General features: G+C 41.5%; 1 protein-coding gene across 1 annotated transcript in view; it reads left to right on the top strand.

Annotated features, from left to right (window-relative positions):
• ryr1b (ryanodine receptor 1b (skeletal)) overlaps positions 1-22528 on the top strand; it is a 189273-nt gene extending 166745 nt beyond the window's left edge. The window contains 16 exon segments of the mRNA XM_084334931.1: positions 1733-3021; positions 3109-3206; positions 4014-4191; positions 4363-4449; positions 6709-6981; positions 12977-13107; positions 13811-13853; positions 13945-14078; positions 14215-14275; positions 14625-14771; positions 16159-16293; positions 16851-17007; positions 18634-18698; positions 19026-19126; positions 19548-19599; positions 20709-22528. Coding sequence (XP_084191057.1) covers positions 1733-3021; positions 3109-3206; positions 4014-4191; positions 4363-4449; positions 6709-6981; positions 12977-13107; positions 13811-13853; positions 13945-14078; positions 14215-14275; positions 14625-14771; positions 16159-16293; positions 16851-17007; positions 18634-18698; positions 19026-19126; positions 19548-19599; positions 20709-20804 — 3047 coding nt within the window. The 3' untranslated portion in view covers positions 20805-22528.
• The last annotated feature ends 522 nt before the right edge of the window (positions 22529-23050 follow it).

Raw genomic sequence — 23050 nt, 5'->3', positions numbered from 1 at the left:
TAGCCTAACAAATAAAATGTAATATGTCTCGGAACATTGGCCCGCAGATGCACCACTGCAAACCAAAGAAATGTGAACTCAAGAAGCCAAAACGAAGTTTAGCCTGTTTTAGAAGGCTATAGCCAAAGTTGCCTTTTACCACCGCTAGCCAATTTTTTTACGCACCGTGTTTAGCCTATTAAATAGGCTAATTGTTTTTTTCAGCCTGTTATTCAGCCAGTTAATAAATGTGTCGTTAATTCAGTATTTAACTTACATATTTATTTAGGCTATGCTAATTTAAACACAAATGTTATGGACATCTAATTTAATTATCTGCTTATTTATTAATGCTTCAATTCATTCAGAAACGTTGCAGCAAACAATCCATATGTGCATTTGTTTACATAATGATAACGTACATAAATAACATAATATTATTGAGGGAGGGAAAAAAGGAAACTGATACCTAATGCTGAATGTGATTTGACCAAAGGACAGTATACACACACAGACATTGGAGCTGTTTGCAGATAGTGGAGCGTTTTGACTTGTTGCATGGTGGCGATGTCTCGCAGATAATACAACTACAAGTATAATTATATAATATATATTTTTTCTGTAGGTAACGTTACATTTGGTTGACAATTTACTGACTGACTTTCACGACACTCCATATTTACGTAGCTATCTAACCAGCACTGTAAACCGGGACCCAGCCCAAACCATCACCGTGACGTCACCATCCAGCTAAATCTAAAATGGCGGCGCCCATGGCAAAAACGGGGAAATTACATTTGAGTTTTCAGACAAATAAGCAGGATTTGACATTTGATTATAGGACCATGTCTTACCCAAGGTACACAACAAACAAACTAGGCTCATATTGTTTAACGCTTCATCTCCCCTTTAACCTTCTGTAGTGTGGTAGTGAATGGTTAACCTTCTCTAGTGTAGTAGTGAACGGTTAACCTTCTGTAGTGTGGTAGTGAACGGTTAACCTTCTGTAGTGTGGCAGTGAAAGGGTTAAACGATGGGTTGGTACCTAAAATGGTTTGCCTACAACAGTACAACATCAGTAGTAATAGTTACTAGTTCCACTGCTGGCCAGTAGGACTTACTACCATACGTGTATCACTGTACATATTTGTATTACAACTCTGTACATACATTTGATTAGCACTACACCCAGTAGTACTCATTTATATATTTGATACCCAGTTTAATCATTAGTAATCATTGTATTACTATTGCACTTTACTGTTACATTTGCACTTGTGCTGTATGATGACAATACATTTTAATCTAATCTAATATGAGCCTGGGATTCTCCACCCCACCCCACCCACCCACCCAACCACATCCAATGTACAGTCCCCACCCCACCTACCCAACCTCCTCCAATGTACAGTTTCTTCCCCCTCAAATGTATATACTCTCTTTTTAGACTCTTTTTGTACTCACAAACTACTGTATATTTGTAGATCTGGTATGTCATAAATGTCTAGATGTAACAGTACTGTCTATCTGTATGTCATGTATGTCATATATGTTATGATGAATTGAAAATGGGGGACCCTGATGTAAACAAGACGAAAGTCTTTCTCTCGTCTGCATCCCCTTAACAATTGTGTGTATTGTTAATCTGTTAATAACATTTTCAATCAATTCAATCTCACAGCAAGAAATAATATAATTTAGTTCCTTGACTTGAACATTTTAACCATCCCTCCACTCCATCTCCTCCCCCAAGGTAACATCGTGAACGGCACCATCGCCCGGCAAATGGTGGACATGCTGGTGGAGTCCTCCAGCAACGTGGAGATGATCCTCAAATTCTTCGACATGTTCCTCAAGCTGAAGGACATCGTGGCGTCCGACGCCTTCCGCGACTACGTGACCGACCCCCGCGGGCTCATCTCCAAGAAGGACTTTGCCAAGGCCATGGACAGCCAGAAGCAGTACTCCCCCTCGGAGATCCAGTTCCTCCTGTCCTGCTCGGAGGCGGACGAGAACGAGATGATCAACTTCGAGGAGTTCGCCGACCGCTTCCAGGAGCCGGCCAAGGACATCGGCTTCAACATCGCCGTGCTCCTGACCAACCTGTCGGAGCACGTTCCCCACGACATCCGCCTCCAGAACTTCCTGGGGCAGGCGGACAGCGTGATCAACTACTTCCGGCCCTTCCTGGGCCGCATCGAGATCATGGGAGCCAGCAGGAAGATAGAGCGCATTTACTTTGAGATCAGCGAGGCCAACCGCAACCAGTGGGAGATGCCCCAGGTCAGGGAGTCCAAGCGGCAGTTCATCTTTGATGTGGTAAATGAGGGCGGAGAGAGCGAGAAAATGGAGATGTTCGTCAACTTCTGCGAGGACACCATCTTTGAGATGAACATCGCCGCATCGATCTCCGAGCCCGAGGGGGAGGAGCCCGAGGAGGACGATGAAGAGGAGGAGGAAGGTGGAGCAGAGGAAGGAGGAGACGGCGGTGAGGAGGACGAAGAGAAAACCACGGAATCCAGCTCGGCGTTCGCCGACTTCCTGAAGAGCGTGGTCGACTTCTTCAACTTGTTCACCTTCCGTAACCTGCGGCGTCGCTACCGCAAGCTGCGGAAGATGACGATAAAGGACATGATCGTGGCACTGGTCACCTTCTTCTACACCATCCTCATGGGAATCCTGCTGTTCGTCTACACCGTATGCAAAGGCTTCTTCACCCTCATCTGGAAGGCTCTGTTTGGAGGTGGCCTGGTGGAGGGGGCCAAACAGATGACCGTGACTGAGATCCTGGCCAGTATGCCGGACCCGACGCAGGACGAGGTCCACGGTGACCTTCCTCCCGAGCCAGGTGCTCGGGTACAAGACGGAACGGACGGCTCGACGGACATGGACGCTGCGGGAGAAGAGGAGCAGGAGGAGGACGGGGAGGACGGAGAGGGACCAATTGGCTTTGACACTCCCGGGGGTCTCGGAGACTTCGGCGAGACCACTGTAGAAGAGCCCCCGACGCCAGAGGGCACGCCACTGCTGAAGAGGAAACTGGTGAGACATTCTGTGTAGCTGTGTACGTTGTTTAATGTCCATGTGTTGTGTGCAGGAGTCAGTCATGTTACTTTTCTGGTGTTACAGTTGGCCGCTGCGACTGAGGGAGAGGGAGGAGCAGAAGGAGCAGCAGCAGCAGAGCCTGTGGCAGCGGCAGAAGCCCCCCAAGAGACTGAGAAGGCAGAGTAAGTCCTCTCTGTTGCTTAACCCTTCCACTGCCACACTGCAGAAGGTTGACCCTTTCACTGACACACTGCAGAAGGTTAACCCCATTCACTGCCACACTGCAGAAGGTTAACCCCTTCACTGCCACACTGCAGAAGGTTAACCCCTTCACTGCCACACTGCAGAAGGTTAACCCCTTCACTGCCACACTGCAGAAGGGTAACCCTTTCACTGCCACACTTCACTGCCACACTGCAGAAGGGTGACCCTTTCACTGCCACACTGCAGAAGGTTAACCCTTCAGTGAAATGGGTGCACCCTTCTGCAGTGTGGCAGTGAAAGGGTTAACCATTGCAACGCTGCAGTAGGTTAACCATTTCACTGCCACACTATTTGTATGTGACAAATAAACCTCTTGAATCTTGAATCTTGGTATTCTGGGGGGATTTCTTTTTACCACATTCATCAATTCTCGAGTGGTCAAACATTTTTGCCTTTTGCACCAAATCTGTGTAACAATCAACCCAAAAAACTACTTATGAGACATAATCAAGCAGTGGAATGACCATCATACATAGTGGAGACATAGTGGTGGCTCAGAAGGTGAAGCCACATAACATGCAGGTCAATGGCAACGAGATAAACGATGAATGTAGACCAGGCTTCTATTTGAGACCTGCCTTTATTTGTCAAAACGCATAAAAACACCCCGCCTTTATTGGGACTGGCGTCTACTTGGGACTTTTATTTTGACGTTTTAACGGTATATTACCCACAACATCTATATTACCCACTCACGTTTATTATCTCCTGCGTCTAACCTCCAGTAAGGAGAACGGAGAGAAGGCAGAGAAGCCGGCGCCAGTACCTGAGGTGAAGCAGGAGGAGCCTGCGGTGGAGGAGGAGGAGGAGCCAATGAAGACCAAGGCCAAGAAGGAGAAGAAGACGCAGGAGGAAGGCTTCGAGCTGTGGAACGAGCTGGAGGTCCAGAGGGTCAAATTCATGGTAAGCCATTTCACTGATTTCGCTAATAATATATTTAAATACTATGCTATATGTTTCAGCACTCTCCTTTTTAAAAGTATTGTCTTTGGCTTATATAGAAATGACTCCCTAGTGTCGTTCTTTATATTGATTGTTTCAGGATATAATGTTTATTTTCTCCTTTATTCTCAGAACTATCTTTGTCGTAACTTCTACAACCTGCGCTTCCTGGCTTTGTTCGTCGCCTTCGCTCTCAACTTCATCCTGCTCTTCTACAAGGTCAGTACAGGAACCTGTCTCTGCTCCGTCCTCTGGTCTCTCCTATAGCATGGTGTCCTAATGTTTTATCTTCAAGCCAGGGACACACTCACCATGGGACCCAGGTTCAATCGTTAAATATACCATTATCCTCCTTCAAGATGGCCCTGAAACCCCCCCTGTTCACGAAGGTCTAAGACCTCTTGTTATTACTATTTATTTAGTTTATTCCTTATGTGTCTTTTTTTGTCTGTTGCCTTGTAAAGTGTCCTTGGGTTTCTTGAAAGGTGCTATTATCATTATTATTATCATTATTGTCATTATTATCATCATTGTCATTATTAGTATCATTATTATCATTCTTCTTCTTCTTATTATTATTATCATTATCATTATCATTATCATTATTATTATTATTATTATTATTATTATTATTATTATTATTATTATTATTATTATTATTATTATTATTATTATTATTATTATTATTATTATTATTATTATTATTATCATCATTATTCTTATTATCATCATTATTCTTATTATTATCATCATTATTCTTATTATTATTATCATTATTATTATTATTATTATTATTATTATTATTATTATTATTATTATTATTATTATTATTATTATTATTATTATTATTATTATTATTATTATTATTATTATTATTATTATTATTATTATTATTATTATTTTCATCATCATTATTATTATTATCAGTATTATCATTATTATTGTCATTATTATTATTATTATTATTATTATTATTATTATTATTATTATTATTATTATTATTATTATTATTATTATTATTATTATTATTAACACATTCGCGTCCATTCGATTTCCCCATCTAGTTCTAGCTGGGCCAGGTTTCCATTACATAGTTTCACTGTGCGTCACCTTGTTTGTAGAGCTAAATCTATATTTTATGTTATAGCTATGGATACAATACCATGGTCATTTGACAGTAACTATCTTCCATTCAAGATGCAAAAAATTATAATTTTTTTCATGAATACGTTCACGCGTTATTCCGTGATGAATATAAGTATAATTTCGGAATGATCCGGGCTAATTCCTGGGAGGCTGGTTATAGGGCGCAATGTGAATTCTACTAAAACCATTGGCATTTGGTGACACGCTACTATTTCCAAATCAAATCTATATAATAGGTATTATGTTTCATCATGAATGCATGAAAGGGGGGGGGGGGGTCATTTCTGATTATTTGATTGCCAGTAACGTCATTCGTTATTATCACAACACACGCCGATCAGGGGGATGGGTATGATAACCTTCCACGATCAAGCTGAAATTGACGTCAGATTGTCCTTACCTGTGGTCGGTGGTATTGCAAAAAGAATATTCCAATTATTTGATCGCCATCTGGTCTATCCTATGTCCATCTGGTCCACGACATAACCCACCACAACATATGGATTGGGGGTCCCGAAAACTATTCAATGCGAGTGAAGCCCTAGGTTTCCCATTACTAGAAAAGTGCGCCCGGAGCGGTTTAAACGTAGCACCCGGTCTGGAACAGGGTTTACTGCACTCTCGATACTGCCTACTAGCAGGATCTGGCCGGTACTGCACCTTCGGAGTCCCAGTATGCATTTTAATGGCGACATACAGGTCCCTGATATTGAATAGGATATTAAAATCGAGAAAACGATCCAAAAACGTATATATACTGTAAACCGTTGCCGCCCAATAGCGTATATATACGTGGTTGGCCCGAAAGTGTTAACATTATCATTATCATTATTATTATTATTATATCACAAACATATTACCGGTACTTCTGTCATGTCAAGAGACCCACCAGACATCCCAGTCCAGGCCCATCTATTTGCTCTGTTATCTTTATCCTGCACCTCCCTCTCCACCTGTCCGCTCCTCCCCAGGTGTCTGACAGCCCCTGTATCTCTGTGCTCTGTTACCTCCACCTGTCCGCTCCTCCCCAGGTGTCTGACAGCCCCTGTATCTCTGTGCTCTGTTACCTCCACCTGTCCGCTCCTCCCCAGGTGTCTGACAGCCCCTGTATCTCTGTGCTCTGTTACCTCCACCTGTCCGCTCCTCCCCAGGTGTCTGACAGCCCCTGTATCTCTGTGCTCTGTTACCTCCACCTGTCCGCTCCTCCCCAGGTGTCTGACAGCCCCTGTATCTCTGTGCTCTGTTACCTCCACCTGTCCGCTCCTCCCCAGGTGTCTGACAGCCCCTGTATCTCTGTGCTCTGTTACCTCCACCTGTCCGCTCCTCCCCCAGGTGTCTGACAGCCCCCGTGGTGAGGACGACGACTACGACGGCTCCGGTCTGTTCGAAGGCTCCGGCATGTTCGAGGGCGGCTCCGGCGGCGGTGAGGAGGACGGTTCCGGGGGGATGGAAGACGACGACGGAGGGGACGGCGATGACGAGGAGGGTGCCGTCTTCTTCTTCCTGGAGGAGAGCACCGGCTACATGCAGCCCGCGCTGTCCTTCCTCGCCATCTTCCACACCGTCATCTCCTTCCTCTGCATCATCGGTTACAACTGTCTTAAGGTCAGTGGCGGAGGTCTGTTTGTCGTGTTTGTTCGTGGTGTCGCAGAGATGATGACAATGAGGAACCAGGACGCTCTAACTTCAGTAGTACCCTTCATTCACTACCTGGAAACACATTCATTCAGTGGTGGAAAGTATTTTACTTAAGTACAATTTCTAGCTACTCCACTACATTCGAATGGAAATAATGTGTACTTTTTACTCCACTGCATTTATCTGAACCCATCAGGCAGTCGTGGACTGGGACCATAATTCCTACCGGGAATTTGACTCAGGCAGGCCAGGCCAGGCCAGGCCAGGCCAGGCCAGGCCCATACCCTTTTACCAGAGTACTCATTTATCTGGGTATTTCTACTTTTGCTTAAAGGAACACGCCAATTTTTTGGTAAATTCGCTTATTTTCCATCTACCCTGGAGTTAGACAAGCAGATACCTACCCTTTTCTTCTCTGTGCATGCATTAGGCTTAGGAAACAGTCGCACTGTTAGCCTAGCTTAGCATCATTCACTGGAAGTAAGTGTGCCAGTGTAGCCTAGTTCCCAACAGTCACGAAATACACTCCAAATACAACTCCAAAACGTTCCTGTAAACATGTTGTGACCTGTGTATTTACCACGTAAACATTTCTTCTTTTCTTTTTTACGAACCAATGCTGCCTGGGCAGCAGTAGTTAGCGTATTCCTTTAAGTAAAGGAGAACTGTGTACTTCTTCCACCACTGCAACGGTTGCTAAGCATCCAAAAGTTCTTTGCGTTTATGTGGAGGGATTCGTCTTTGCGGGGAATTGCAGGTGGAATCAATGGGTTAGCCTGACAAAGAAGATCTGACCACAAAGTGTAAAATCTCGACATGCATGATCGCTCTGGTCCTGTGAATGTGTTCTGCTATTATGCTGCTATTTTGACTAGTCCTTCCTTTCCACTCCTAGTTCAATATCATATTAACTAAAGAGGGAATTTCACATGACATACGATATGAATAAGATAAGATGAGATATTCCTTTATTGATAGAAATTCGGGCATCATAGCAGCATGGGGGAGGGGGAGGGGAGGTACAGGTATGGGCAGGGTAATAGTAGAAAGACATAAATATAAGAGACTCTCACAACCGTTCAGAATAAACCTGTACACAGGGTTCGCACAAGGTCCTTGAAGTGCTTAAAGTGCTTGATTTCTTACAAAATTCCTTGAAAACAGAAACAAATTTAACAAGGTGCTTAAATAGTCCTTGAAATTCAAATCAACCATTCGCATTGAAAGTTTTGTTCATCCATGATAAAATGGTTCTGAATCAAGAAATAGATTTTTTTTTATTTAAAGTGTAACTAATTGTCGGAAATTGGCTTTAGATCAGATTTATTTTTTTCTATAAAAAACGGCATTTAACACATTGACGGCCACAGGGATTAGACGGGCCCCACTCTAGACCAGTGGTTCCCAAAGTCGGGGTCGCGACCCAAAGGTGGGCCGCGAGCAGCCACGGGAGGGCCGCGAGATGATTTTTTTTTTTTTTTTTTTTTTTGTCAGGGCCCCGTTTCATGTACCGGGATAACCGAGTTAGCCGGATAACTTTAGCTGGATAACTGGGTTAGCCTGACTTTCCGATTTCATGTACGTGGATTTCCCAAATCACCATGACAACATATCCAAAAGTTTGAGCCTGCTCGAAAGCAGAGTTCAAGTTCAACTTAGCCGGATCACGCAGAGCCACGCCCCCGCAAAGAAGTGACAGCCCGTTTCCTGAAACTATTCCCACAGTCTACGATCTGCATTATACCATTCTGAATTACGTTTTTGTGCTCCATTCTTCCAGAGGGGGCTTTTGAAATGTAAAATAGACCCAAAATGCTGATATTAAATTCACTTTGTCCTAAATAATGCACGTTATATATACCGTGGCGACGGTGGCGCTCGCTCGTGCGATGTACACATGATGTGGTTATTTTAATTGTAACTGGGATTAAGATGTCTGATGAGATGCGCTGTTTGACGGATTTGAGAAATTGAATGAGCCGTTGACGTCACATTAATGAATGAGGATAAAGAGATAAACTTCATTCAAAACAAAGGATATTCTAAACACGGGTCTCTCGTTCATTAATGTATAAACAATGAATTTATCCCATCTGGCCCAGTGGCCCCGCGGTAGTGCTCAAGTCTCCCAATCCACCGACCGGGGTTCAAATCCCCGTGTTTCCAATATGATTTTTTTGAATATAATATTAATGATTATACGCCAAAGTAGCCTGGTTTTAAGTTAAAATATTATAAATCTACATGCATTGAGGATGTCATTCTTTATATAGCTCTCAACGTGCACCAAATTGAATTATTCCTATATTGCAAAAAGAAGGACCCCGGTCTTGAACCCGGGTCGTCCGTGTGGAAGTCAAAAGAACAACCCGTTGGACCACATTGGAGATAAGTTAAATATTGACTATACATCAATCAATGGGCAAGAAAGCCGTCTCGTAATTCTGTATAACAGTTAACTAGTTATTTTCGCTAGCAAGATCTCATTTGATTATTCAATCCAGCAGGCAAGTTTAAAGAAATATAATCTGATTGATTGAGGTAATGAGGGACTTAGAATTAGCCTATAGATAACGCATTTAACTTGTCGGCGAGGCGATTGAGCCTATTGCAATCTGTCAATAAAGTCTTAAATCAATTAATCAATCAATGCCGTTGAGAATCAGGGTCTCTGCCATCGATACGTGCTGGCTTTCCACCTAAAACGGGAGCGCGCATCTAGCCTGACTTGAGCCTGACTCTCAAGTCTGGCTTGAGTTAACGAGACTGAATCCTCCTTTGTGAAACAGGAAAATCCCGGCTTTGAACATCGGGTTAACTGAAGCTGGATAATGGACATGTTGATCGACTTAGTTGAACCACGTACATGAAACAGGGCCCAGGTCACTGAACTTAGAAGCAGGCCAGGGCCCTCATGCATCAACGTGTTCTACGCACAGATCTGTGCTTACCCTGTGCGTACGATCATTTCTAAGCAAAGAGTGGGATTCATCAACTTCAACTTGAACTTGACTTTGTGCGTACATCTACGCACTTTTCAGACCTGGCGTACCTAGCGCCCAGTGGTAGAATATATTATTACAACAAGGAAATGAGCTTCTGTGCATAATAACACTGGCACGTTCTGTACGAACCGTAGTTCATTATAGTTCATTGTAAAATAGCAACAGTAGTGTAATTATGGTCAAAACCCTATAAATAGCATTTGGAATAATAGATCTTTCTCTCAGAATGAATGCAGCATGGTTTATATAGCGTTATCGGAATATATAAGTAGGCTACTGACTGACTGCGCTCCGCGTAGCTTGATTGATTGATTGATTGAAAAGTTTATTAACAGATTGCAGAATGGGTACAGTACAGTACAGCTCAGTACATACAATTGTTAATTGGGGATGCAGACCAACTTTCGTCTTGTTTACATCAGGGTCCCCCATTTTCAATTCATCATAAATCATAAAGCTCAACTCGTTATTATTCTGCGCAGACCGCAGAAACACGGGAACGTTTTGATTATATTTAAAAGGCTTTACGTTAAACGAAACAAGTGGAACTTCGAAGCTGTAAGCAGAATACAAGTCATATTAATATAGTGTTCTTCCCCCTTTTTACTGTATAAGAAAGAATAGAAAACGCATTGCAATGACACTATAGTGGACAGACTATGTATATGATGGGATTCAAGTTCATGTATTGAAAGGCAGGCTATCATACATGCAGTGAGATTCATTGTTCTTGTATATGCTCTCGTATTATATTGTTTATATAGGCTACCCAATACTGACATCAAAATAGATTGTAGTATGCCTCTAGAAATCATATGCAGCAGGTAAAAAATTGACGGGAGATCCATCGCGATTTGGAATAAAATTGAGGAGAACTTTAATCCATGGGGTATTAATCAAACAACACGGGAAAAGGCAGTCATATTCCAGCGCGGTCTTTATTAGCCGACAACAAAATAGATGCATCTAAAAATCATATAGCCAATCGAACACAACTAATAAAGGCATTCATATTACAAGCACGGTTATAATGACACACAACCAACGCCAAACAGTGGTCAACGAACGGTCTTTATTAGTATTTTGAGCTGTCCAGGCAGAATTGCAGCAATGGTCTTAGGGAGCCGTTGATATCTGACATCACCGTTTACAAATCCGCCTTTTATTTATCCCACAATACGCGATAGTGTCTTCTTGGTTCGACAGCAGTGAATTCTCCGTGGAGTTTCTCGGAGTCCCGCTCGGGTCGGTCCATTATTTCACATCCCATGGGGGGTGTTTCCTCATTTTCATGACCATATATGGATAATCATGCACGAGCATTGACGGTAGAACAAAGTGGTATTCATCAACACGGAGGACCATAGAGCCTGCGTACGCACGTGTGATGAATGCCGACTTCCCTGTGCGTACGCTAGTTCTACATTCCGTGCTTACGTGTGGAAGTAGGTCAAGTTCAAAGTCCACGTTGATGCAGGACAGTGTTTCTAGCTGTATTCTAAAATTCTATTCTATTGTATTCTAAAATGTGACTATATGGTTTTATATTAACTTAATAAATAAACAAAAACTAAAAATCTACTTATTTCAACGAACATTTCAAACTAAATAACAGATTATGCACATAAAACGCTGAAAACAACCGAAGCAACAATAGTATTTTAATGAGGCTATTATTATTATCATTATTATTTTGCAACAAGTTAGCCCTCTCATAAATAGCACATATAAATGAATAACTAACTTGAACTAACTTAATAGGATTGAAGTGATATTTGGCTTAAAAAATCGGTCGCCTGGCAAAAAAATTTAAAAAATAAAAAGCCTGACGATGTGCATTGGGCCGCGGCTCTCTGACGCCTTATTTTCTGGGTCCCGGCCTGAAAAGTTTTGGAACCCCTGCTCTAGACGACCAGCATATGTAAACAGACTTGGGGCTGTTTGTAGAGCTAAATCTATACTTTATAGTATTGCTATCTGTCCATTCTCATTGTCAATCAAGACCATAAACCGTCCCTTCAAAATGGATTAAAGAAATAATTTTTTCATCAATACGTATAATATAGTATAATATAGTGCCGTGAATATAAGCGTTATATGGCATTTGGTCTAGTATATTTCCTGGAAGGCGAGATAAAGGGCTAATAGCTACTAACGTTATATCCAATGGCATTTCCGTTATACAAAAGCTACAGTTAAAACTCAAACTGCATATGATCGGTATGATCCTCAAGCATGTATGCATGAAAGGGGGCGGGGGACGTTGTTTCTGATTATTGATTACCAATAACCGTGTTCGTCTAAGTAGCCACATACGCTGGTTGAGCATCATAGCAAGCTCTGATCAGCATGTCATTTACGTGAAAAAGATCTTACCATGAGCCGGTTGGATCCCCCCGAGCATTTCCCCGTTATCGATCGCCATCTGGTAGATCGATATGTCCATTGGCTGATGATAAATCCCCTTATTGCATAGTGAAATATGCGATCCAAAACGTATTCCGTGTAACAGACAATAGCTATCGCTTCAGGTGAGTAGAAAACTACATTAGAGATAAAAAAAAAAAAGACAACTTCGGCCACAGGGAACACTGCATTATCGCGATAGCGCCCCTAAGAGGATCTGGCCGGTAATGCACTTTCTCAAATTCAAAGAGTAGGGTACATCTGCAGTGCAGCTCGGCGACCTTGAATAGGTTATTAAAATGGAATAAAAGCCAAAACAACTTGCCACGGATATATCCGTCCTTCTGTCCATTAAGCATGGATTCGAAAGCCGGATATATCCGTGCTTGGGCGCCATTGTGTTAAAAGTGAATTGTATCCTTTTAAATGCCTTTTTAAAATGAAAAATAGTGCTTGGAAAGGTACTTGAAAGTCCTTTCATGTTGCAATGTCTGTGGGAACCCTGAGTTGTAAGCTTAATGCATGTGTGTCTGACTGACTGCCACCATCAGGTGCCTCTGGTCATCTTCAAGAGAGAGAAGGAGTTGGCGAGGAAGCTGGAGTTTGATGGCATCTACGTCACTGAGCAACCTGAGGACGACGACATCAAGGGCCAGTGGGACCGACTGGTCCTCAACACACCGTAAGAGCCCAGACTCACCCGTCACGTCTCGTCTATGAACAATTGACCCATCTCCCGCCTTCTTTTCATGATCCTCCAGTCACAACTGTTGCTTCCCTTCAGGGAAGCAACAGTTGTGATTGGAGGATCAAGAAAAGAGGGTGGTGCTTTGGGTATGTCAATTAACTTTCATTCCAAAATGAAATCTATAGTTTTCTAGCACTAGGACACAAAGTACTTTACAGTGGAATGACTGCATACATCTTTCAGTGTGGGGTGTGTTGAGTGCAATAGTACACTTTAAGTTTACTTGGTAAACGTACAGCATATGAATGATTATCATACTAAGCATATGCTTTGAATTGGTACATAAGAAGCACATAAGAAGTACCAAAAATCTATTCCAAGTATAATGTAAAAATAGTACATATGAAGAGAAATGTACTTTTAACACTACTAAATATAATATATAAAATATATTTTCAGTATGGAAAGATATTCATATTTTGGACAATGAACTACATAGCACTGAGATACATACAGTACTGCTTGAAGACATGTAGTTGAAGTTCTAAGCTATATATAGAATCAAACCAGGAACCTTCCGATTACCAGACGACCGCTCTACCTCCTGAGCCACTGACACATATGGACATTGGTAGAATGTTAAGCATGATATTAAGATTTGTTGAGATTTTAACTTTTATCATTTTAAATTTTACAGCTCATTCCCTAACAACTACTGGGACAAGTTTGTGAAGAGAAAGGTGAGACTTTAACACAGGTTTACTTATTCTATCATTTCCTTTTGAGAGGTGGAGGTGTATGACTTGGTGATACATGAATGTTTGTACGTAGGTTCTAGACAAGTATGGCGACATCTACGGCAGAGAGAGGATTGCGGAGCTGCTCGGTATGGACCTGGCCTCCCTGGACGTCAGCGCGATGACCCACGAGAAGAAACAAGAACCCGACAGCTCCATGTTCAGCTGGTACATAAATTACTATAATAATTTGTTTTAATAAGAAAGTATTCATATTACAGCAATATATGGTGTAAATGTCACAGATTGACAGCATGTGATATACAATTGACAACGTGCAACAAACTCGACGTTCTCTCCGTAGGATCACAGATATTGACTTCAAGTACCAGATCTGGAAGAATGGGGTTGTGTTAACCGACAACGTGAGTAAAGGGAGCAGTGAATATTAGTGTATACACTTGATACACCTTTGTGTGTTGTGTGTCAATATCAATCAATCTGAGATGAAAAAAACCTAACCTTTTTTACTGTTGTTTACTAATACACACTGCTACTTAGGAATCTACCGTGCCTATATTACTACCTACTATGCTAATATGTCTTTACTACTATACACTCAAGACAGTACCCTTAGCTGCCAGAGTTGTACCCTTCCTGCTGACTTGTTGTACAGAACTTGTAAGTTGCTTTAGATAAAAGTGTCAGCTAAATGTAAATGTAAATGTGTGTGTGGTATTGGTAAGAACTTGGCTCCCTCCTCTTCCTCCTCAGACCTTCCTCTACCTGGTGTGGTACATGCTGATGTCCATGCTCGGACACTACAACAACTTCTTCTACGCCTGCCATCTCGTGGACATCGCCATGAGCGTCCAGACCCTGCGTACTATCCTGTCCTCCGTCACCCACAACGGCAAACAGGTGCTGAGCCGACCGGACCGTCAGAGCCTACCGTCTACCAGCAGCTATTCAGTGGCTCCTGTGCAGATTATCTATTTATGTATTAATTTGTTTGTTTTGTTTTTATAATGTACAGCAGCTGAACGTTTGAAGAACTAGAAATCTAACCATTTTAACGTCAATAATGACCTAAATATGTATGTGTGAGTCTTTAACCATAATTCCAGGGGAATCCAGGATAGATAATAGATTATATAGATCACCAGAACGTTAGTGGGAAGAGGTTCTGTTCAGCAGCAAAACAGGTTCTGAAAAAATAACCACCACGGCACTACAGAACATAAAACTGTTTTTGTTGATGGCAGTTGGTGTTGACAGTATAAGTATATATCTTTCTGTCGATGACAGTGGAGCGTACCTCCTGTGGCGCTCTGTTCTAATTCATGTGGCAGCTGATGATGACGGTGGGCCTGCTGGCTGTGGTGTTGAAAGTACTAAACGTTGGTCTGGTCTCTCTAAACAGCTGATGATGACGGTGGGCCTGCTGGCTGTGCTGCTGAAAGTACTAAACGTTGGTCTGGTCTCTCTAAACAGCTGATGATGACGGTGGGCCTGCTGGCGGTGGTGTTGAAAGTACTAAACGTTGGTCTGGTCTCTCTAAACAGCTGATGATGATGGTGGGCCTGGTGTTGAAAGTACTAAACGTTGGTCTGGTCTCTCTAAACAGCTGATGATGATGGTGGGCCTGGTGTTGAAAGTACTAAACGTTGGTCTGGTCTCTCTAAACAGCTGATGATGATGGTGGGCCTGGTGTTGAAAGTACTAAACGTTGGTCTGGTCTCTCTAAACAGCTGATGATGACAGTGGGCCTGCTGGCTGTGGTGGTGAAAGTACTAAACGTTGGTCTGGTCTCTCTAAACAGCTGATGATGATGACGGTGGGCCTGCTGGCTGTGGTGGTGAAAGTACTAAACATTGGTCTGGTCTCTCTCTAAACAGCTGATGATGACGGTGGGCCTGCTGGCTGTGGTGGTGAAAGTACTAAACATTGGTCTGGTCTCTCTAAACAGCTGATGATGACGGTGGGCCTGCTGGCTGTGGTGGTGAAAGTACTAAACATTGGTCTGGTCTCTCTAAACAGCTGATGATGACGGTGGGCCTGGTGTTGAAAGTACTAAACGTTGGTCTGGTCTCTCTAAACAGCTGATGATGACGGTGGGCCTGGTGTTGAAAGTACTAAACGTTGGTCTGGTCTCTCTAAACAGCTGATAATGACGGTGGGCCTGCTGGCTGTGGTGCTGAAAGTACTAAACGTTGGTCTGGTCTCTCTAAACAGCTGATAATGACGGTGGGCCTGCTGGCTGTGGTGCTGAAAGTACTAAACGTTGGTCTGGTCTCTCTCTAAACAGCTGATGATGACGGTGGGCCTGCTGGCTGTGGTGGTGTACCTCTACACCGTGGTGGCCTTCAACTTCTTCCGCAAGTTCTACAACAAGAGTGAAGACGAGGACGAGCCGGACATGAAGTGCGACGACATGATGACTGTGAGTCGACGGAGACAAACCCTCCAAGGAGACGTCCACACGATTAGTTAACCCTCCAAGGAGACATCCACACGATTAGTTAACAAACCCTCCAAGGAGACGTCCACATGATTAGTTAACAAACCCTCCAAGGAGACATCCACACGATTAGTTAACAAACCCTACAAGGAGACATCCACACGATTAGTTAACAAACCCTCCAAGGAGACATCAACACGATTAGTTAACAAACCCTCCACGGAGACATCCACACGATTAGTTAACAAACCCTCCAAGGAGACATCCACACGATTAGTTAACCCTCCAAGGAGACATCAACACAATTAGTTAACAGGGTTTAGGTTTCAAAGTTAAATGACAATAAAAGTGTGTTTTCGCTAATGTGTGTGTCTGCGTATACATACACATACATGTGAGTCAGTTTGTTTACATGTGACCCTGAGATACTGTATCACTCTTGAGTCAGATTTCAGGTTGATATATCTGCCATCATTGTGAGATGAGATCAATGTCCAGGCGATGAAGATGAATGTTGAGCTCTCTGCCTCTTCCTCCAGTGTTACCTGTTCCACATGTACGTGGGCGTCCGTGCCGGCGGTGGGATAGGAGACGAGATCGAGGACCCGGCCGGGGACGAGTACGAGCTCTACCGCGTAGTCTTTGACATCACCTTCTTCTTCTTCGTCATCGTCATCCTGCTGGCCATCATCCAGGGTCTGTATCTCTAGGCTTGATTGCAGTGGTGGAAGAAGTACACAGTTCCTTATGCCCCCTTAACCAGTTAGCAGAGTTATAATGCTAAGCAGGAAATGTTTGCATCAAGTTCAAGGCCATATAATTTTTAATATTTAAAAAAATTATCTTTTCAGGAAGTGCACTAAGAGCATAACCTCAATATATCTGTAAAAGATTACAACTATTTCTGAATTTTAACCACTTATCTTCCCGTTTGTTTGATAGTAAATCCCTTTTTATGACAAAAAAAACGCAGAAATCTGCATTTAGTTCATATTTATACACGTTTTCAACCCCATATTTCAGCATGGAATGCACCAATTCCTTGTGAAAAAGAATCTGTCTTTATATTTACAAATTAATTACTAATTCGGTCAGAAATAGCGTAACTAATAACTTTAGTAAGCACTGCTTTTTGCTTATTATACTCGCGGGGAGAGCAGGGAGAGCACTCGCTACTGGCTGCAAGGTTGCTGATATCACCCTCTTGGACCAATAGGCAGCACAATGGCCCGGTCCTTGGCTGGCTACATCAGCCATAGTGCAACTGCGCCACCGTGTGTCATAATTCGGTAACAGACTTCCTGGAACATCCACTGGCCTACGGCAGTATGAAAATAGCGTTTATTTGATAATTACAGCGACAATTGAATGAATGAGTGCAGATAAAAAATCAGCGTTTTAACATGGAAGTCAATGGGAAGAAAAAAACCCACTAGGTTAACCCACAAGCTAAGCTCTATAACTTCTTTTTTATAGGTATTCTAATGATGATCGTTTTACATATTAGATATATTTAGACAATGAGCAAACTGACCCAATTTCATGACATAATAATCAACACAGCCACCGTTGTAAACAGAAACACAAAAAAATATAGGCAAAAAACACAGAATAGTCGCTAAGGGGGCAGAAGAGTAAAATTAGAAACAACCAGATAAATGAGTACTCCATTCAAATTCTACTTAAGTAAAAGTAGAGAAGTATTTTCTATTGAATGTACTTATGTATCTAAAGTAAAAGTATGCATTCTACATGACGTTTGTGTATTCCAGTGCTTGGGAGCATTCAATCCTTGATCCATTGACCTCTAAAAGTTATGTTAAAGTGGTATTTGGTCCAGTTATGCTGCTCTGATTAAAGGTTGTGTTAAAGTGGTATGTGGTCCAGTTATGCTGCTCTGATTAAAGGTTGTGTTAAAGTGGTATGTGGTCCAGTTATGCTGCTCTGATTATACGTCCTCTTGAAGTTGACTTGCTGTGAAAGCATATAATCTGCATACATCTTTGCCATGTATTCTACGTAAAAAAATTTCTTTCTTCAAAATAACTAGTAACTGATGGGTTCAGATAAATGTAGTGGAGTAAAAAGTACAATATTTCCTTTGAAATGTAGTGGAGTAAAAGTATAAAGTTCCCCTAAAATGAAAATACTCACGTAAACTACAAGTAGCTCGAAATTGTACTTGAGTAAAAGTACTTAGTTACTTTACACCACTGCTTGATTGTCACATGGATATTATACGAGAGTTGGCACACATAAACGTTGTAAATGTCTCGTTCACACGAGGTGTATGAAATATGCTTTGGTCTGTCTGTCCATCAGGTCTCATCATTGACGCCTTTGGAGAGTTGAGAGATCAGCAGGAGCAGGTCCGAGAGGACATGGAGGTATTGATCTACAATACCAAGGACATCTGTTAGGAAATTGTATAAAATATACTGTGCACTGTGAAAACCACTATATGAATGTAATGTATTATTATTATTATTATTATTGTTATTGCTTCATGTCAGGGTCTTGAATCACACTGTCAGGGTTTATTCTACAGACCAGCACACTGTACATGATCTGTTTACATAATGTAATGTAGTATATAATATTGCATGATGTGATATATATATTGAATAATATCATATAAATTAACTAAATATTATCATCTAAAAATATAACATGTATGACATTTTGTAAAAACCTCTCTCTCTCTCTCTCTCCAGACGAAGTGCTTCATCTGTGGAATAGGGAGTGACTACTTTGACACGACTCCGCATGGTTTCGAGACTCACACCTTAGAGGAGCATAATTTAGCCAACTACATGTGAGTTATATGAAGAAATAATATGTGATTGTCAGAAATATATTTTGGACTATTCACATTGAGTGTGTGTGGGGGGGGGCTATATACACACATATTTCTGTATACCTGCATATAATCCTTTTTGCATATCTGTAGATACTATATTTATAACTGTACATATCCCTTACCTACTCTTACTAGTTACGCTTCTGGTCAGTATTACTTACTACCAATACAATAGTGTCTTTATACCTGTATCACTACATATTCTACATGTACAACTCTGTCTACTCATCTATTACTCAGTAGTACTAATTCATATATTTTATACCAAGTTTAATCTCCTGTACATTGTATATTGCACTTTACTGTTACATTTGCACTTGTACTTGTGCTGTATGATGACAATAGACTTTAATGTAACTTTCTCTTCTGCCTTTAGGTTCTTCCTGATGTACCTCATCAATAAGGACGAGACGGAACACACGGGACAGGTCAGTTAATGACGGCTGTCCTCATTTGTCAAAGAGTTCTCACTTGTCCTCACAGCTATAAATAGAGGAGCATCAATATCAAGTGTCTGGTGTCTGGCAGCGCAGTACCGGGCTCGGATATCTGCACTCTGCGGCAAAGAGGCAGCGATATCAAGAAATGAAAAACATTTGTTAAAAAAAAATACAAAAAATGAGCACCAGCACAACGGCAACGCAATGATGTTTAACTTTCATTCAGTTACATTAGAAAATACAATGGAAGGTTGAGATTTTATTAGATTAAAAGTTTGATAATGTAATGGTTAAATAATCTTTTACAGAATAATGGTAGTAATAATAAATGGTCAATGCTACTTGGCAAGGTTATTATTTATTATTATAGTTAACTAAACTGAAATAAAAATAAAAACCTAAACTGGAAATATACACAAAATGTCTTTAGCTTTAGTCTTTGTCAATTTGGTCAAATTTGTCAACACAGCAAACGTCAGGAAGTATCGGTGCATAATGTTTTTTTGAGATTGTGAGTCAGTGATGTGTTTGTACTGTATTACACAATACCTATTCTGACTTCCCCCTGACAAATACCCCTCATATTATTATATAACAAACCATTTTTTTTAACAATTATAAATAAACTGAAACTAGCAAACACACTCTGGAAACGGAAACTGAACTGAATTTTGTCCGAACAGAAAGCTTTTTTTTCGTACGGACGACCAGCTAAACTGAAAGCAAATGTGGAGTGCTGGGCTCGAACAGGCAAGCCCAGCGTCTCCAGATTTCGTGGCGAGTGCCTTGCCCACTACGCCACGTAGCCGCCCATCTGAACAGAAAGCTTTTATGTTTTCCGCACCTGCTGCTTGGAACAATCTTCAGTCTGATCTTAAAATTCAAAGCTTGGTAACCCTGAATGTAGTTAAGGCTGATGGGGACGCCTGTTGTAACCAGGTGTTCTGTGTGCAAATGTTTTATCTGATCATTTTGTAATTTTTTTATATATTTTATATATTATATAGATATTTTTTTATTATTAAAATGTGTCCCAATTTTGACATGATTTCTCCCACCTAATCTCCTCTGCTTCCCCTCCTCCCTCTGTGCACCAGGAGTCGTACGTGTGGAAGATGTACCAGGAGCGATGCTGGGACTTCTACCCCGCCGGTGACTGTTTCAGGAAGCAGTATGAAGACCAGCTGGCCTAACGACGTGCGACGTGGTGCGACTACAGTGTGTGTCTGAGAGGAGGAGGAGGAGGAGAGGGTCACGAGGAAACAAGAGGAACAAAGACTTATTCACAGATTTGGACTAAATCTAACGATTGTACTTGGTTTGTGTGTTTTCTCTCTTCTCTTGAAGCTATGCACACTTTCAACTGCACTATCCTAACCTCCCGGCGACGACGGTGTTTTGGTGGATTTACATTGAGAGTGAGAGACTTAAACGAGGAAGAATAATACGAGCGACAGAGAGAGATAAAGAGCCCCGGGCCTTTTTGACCCTGCTGTACATACACTACATGGCCATTTTTCTGTGTAAAATAGTAGATTGTCTTAACATATAAAGCTGCTGCATACATACGTCCACCTGCCTCATTCAGTCTCCAGTGCTGTACACAGTAGAGTGCCTATAGTAATGGTTCACGCTTTTGAGTCACTGCTATGAAGTAGTTTTGAATTGATCATGGAACACTTTTTGATTTGAGATTCATAGAGTGAATGCGTTTTATGTACACTGTGTGCCAAGTGTGACGAATGTTTATGTGCTTATTGCTTTTTTGTTATTTATTTATTTATTTATTTTCAGACTCGGTAGTGTTCTACTTTTTAGTTTGTATCGGAACATTTGAAAAAGGAATTGATTTGGATGAGAGCAACTCACTGTAGTGCCTCCGAACAGAACAGCCAATCACACACCTTGGCCCCTCCCCCTCGCTCTCTCTCTCTCTTCCTCGCTCTCTCTCGCGAGATTTGCAAATTCGTCTGCAAAAAAGATTGCTCACTTAAAAGGACAATTATTGTATGATTGACAACATGGCTATATATAAGACACCTGTGTCTACCATCTGATCTTTACTGGTGTGAATCGGCCGCAAAGACAAACCAGTTTGCACTCTGAAGTCTTATGATGCGTCCCTGCCTGTACGCGGTGTCTCTCTGCCATAGGAGACGAGTATGCAGGTAGGAGGACGCCAGCGTAATTTATTTATTATTTATATCACAGATACAAATCTTATGAAGACGACTCCTGCAGCCCTAATGCATTGATAGGCGACGGTCTGTTTGACGACACCCCTATGCACAGATAAGGTTGTTTTTGTTTTTTTTGTCAGTGCATTGAAACAAGTAATGAATGTATTTAATGTATACATTTTGGCCAAAGCGTCATCTGTATAACTGAATAATGACGAGGCCACTTAGAGGCCTAATATTTTACATGAACCCATAAATACATATATATATTTTTTCTTTAGGGCTGTGAAGAATTAAAGAAATCCATGCTACTTTGTTGAAAGTGAATACTTAACGTGTACCGTTTTTGAAACCGTAAAAAAAGGGTAAAGAGAATTGATCTGAAACCTGAAGAACGTGCCCAGTTTGCAGTCAGAAGAGGTGATTAGCTTTGGTGTTTTTGCTAGTTAGGTTTTTACGATAGCTATTTTTAGGAAAGCCGCATATCGATTATTTTTCTCAATCAAGAAAGTTGCGCGTGATTGGTTGATCTCGTACAGTCCTGCAGTATATCACTACGCAACCTATGAAATAGACGCCTTGCATACAGGCAAACCCACACTTTCTCCCTGTTTTGAGTTGAATGCTTTGCATCCTATCGGAGGGAGAACGTACGGCAGTAACTGTTTGCTGAGGACCCTGAAGTGTGTATTTACTGGTGTGTCACACAATCAATAATCACACGATCAATAATTAGTATGGAGCTGAATAGAGATCACTAATTTACACCAGACTGAGTGTCATCTGACTGATCCCTGTGTTTCAATACAGAATAAACAGATTATTTTAAGATGATCTGGCACTTTTCTCCTGATTTCACGTGCTTGTGTGTGTGTGTGTCTTTTCTCATTTGCTGTGCACATCCATGACCCCTAGAGGAAGAAGCCTATTGATGTTGATGACCCCATCACCTTTCCTCTACCGCCACCATCAGGCAGACGTTTCATATGCAAACATGCACATTGTATTCAGCAATTGATTTGAGGAGAATATATTGGTATTGATAGAAAGATTATGTTTGGTCACTGGTTAGAATAATACACTATTTTATTATACTGTAGACAAAGGCTAAATCTGCAAATTATTCATATCCATATCTGACACATGGAATTTCACAACATATCAAACCTGGCCGTCATCAGGTATCTCTGGTACAGTTGCATAATGACATTGGCTAAATGTTATCATACTGAAACTACATTAAGCATAACACTTGTATT

This window comes from Notolepis coatsorum, assembly GCF_963971535.1.
Source record: "Notolepis coatsorum genome assembly, chromosome: 1".
Lineage (NCBI taxonomy): Eukaryota > Metazoa > Chordata > Actinopteri > Aulopiformes > Paralepididae > Notolepis > Notolepis coatsorum.
The sequence above is the reverse complement of the archived record's forward strand: the minus strand, read 5'-3'. Positions and strand labels throughout refer to the sequence as shown.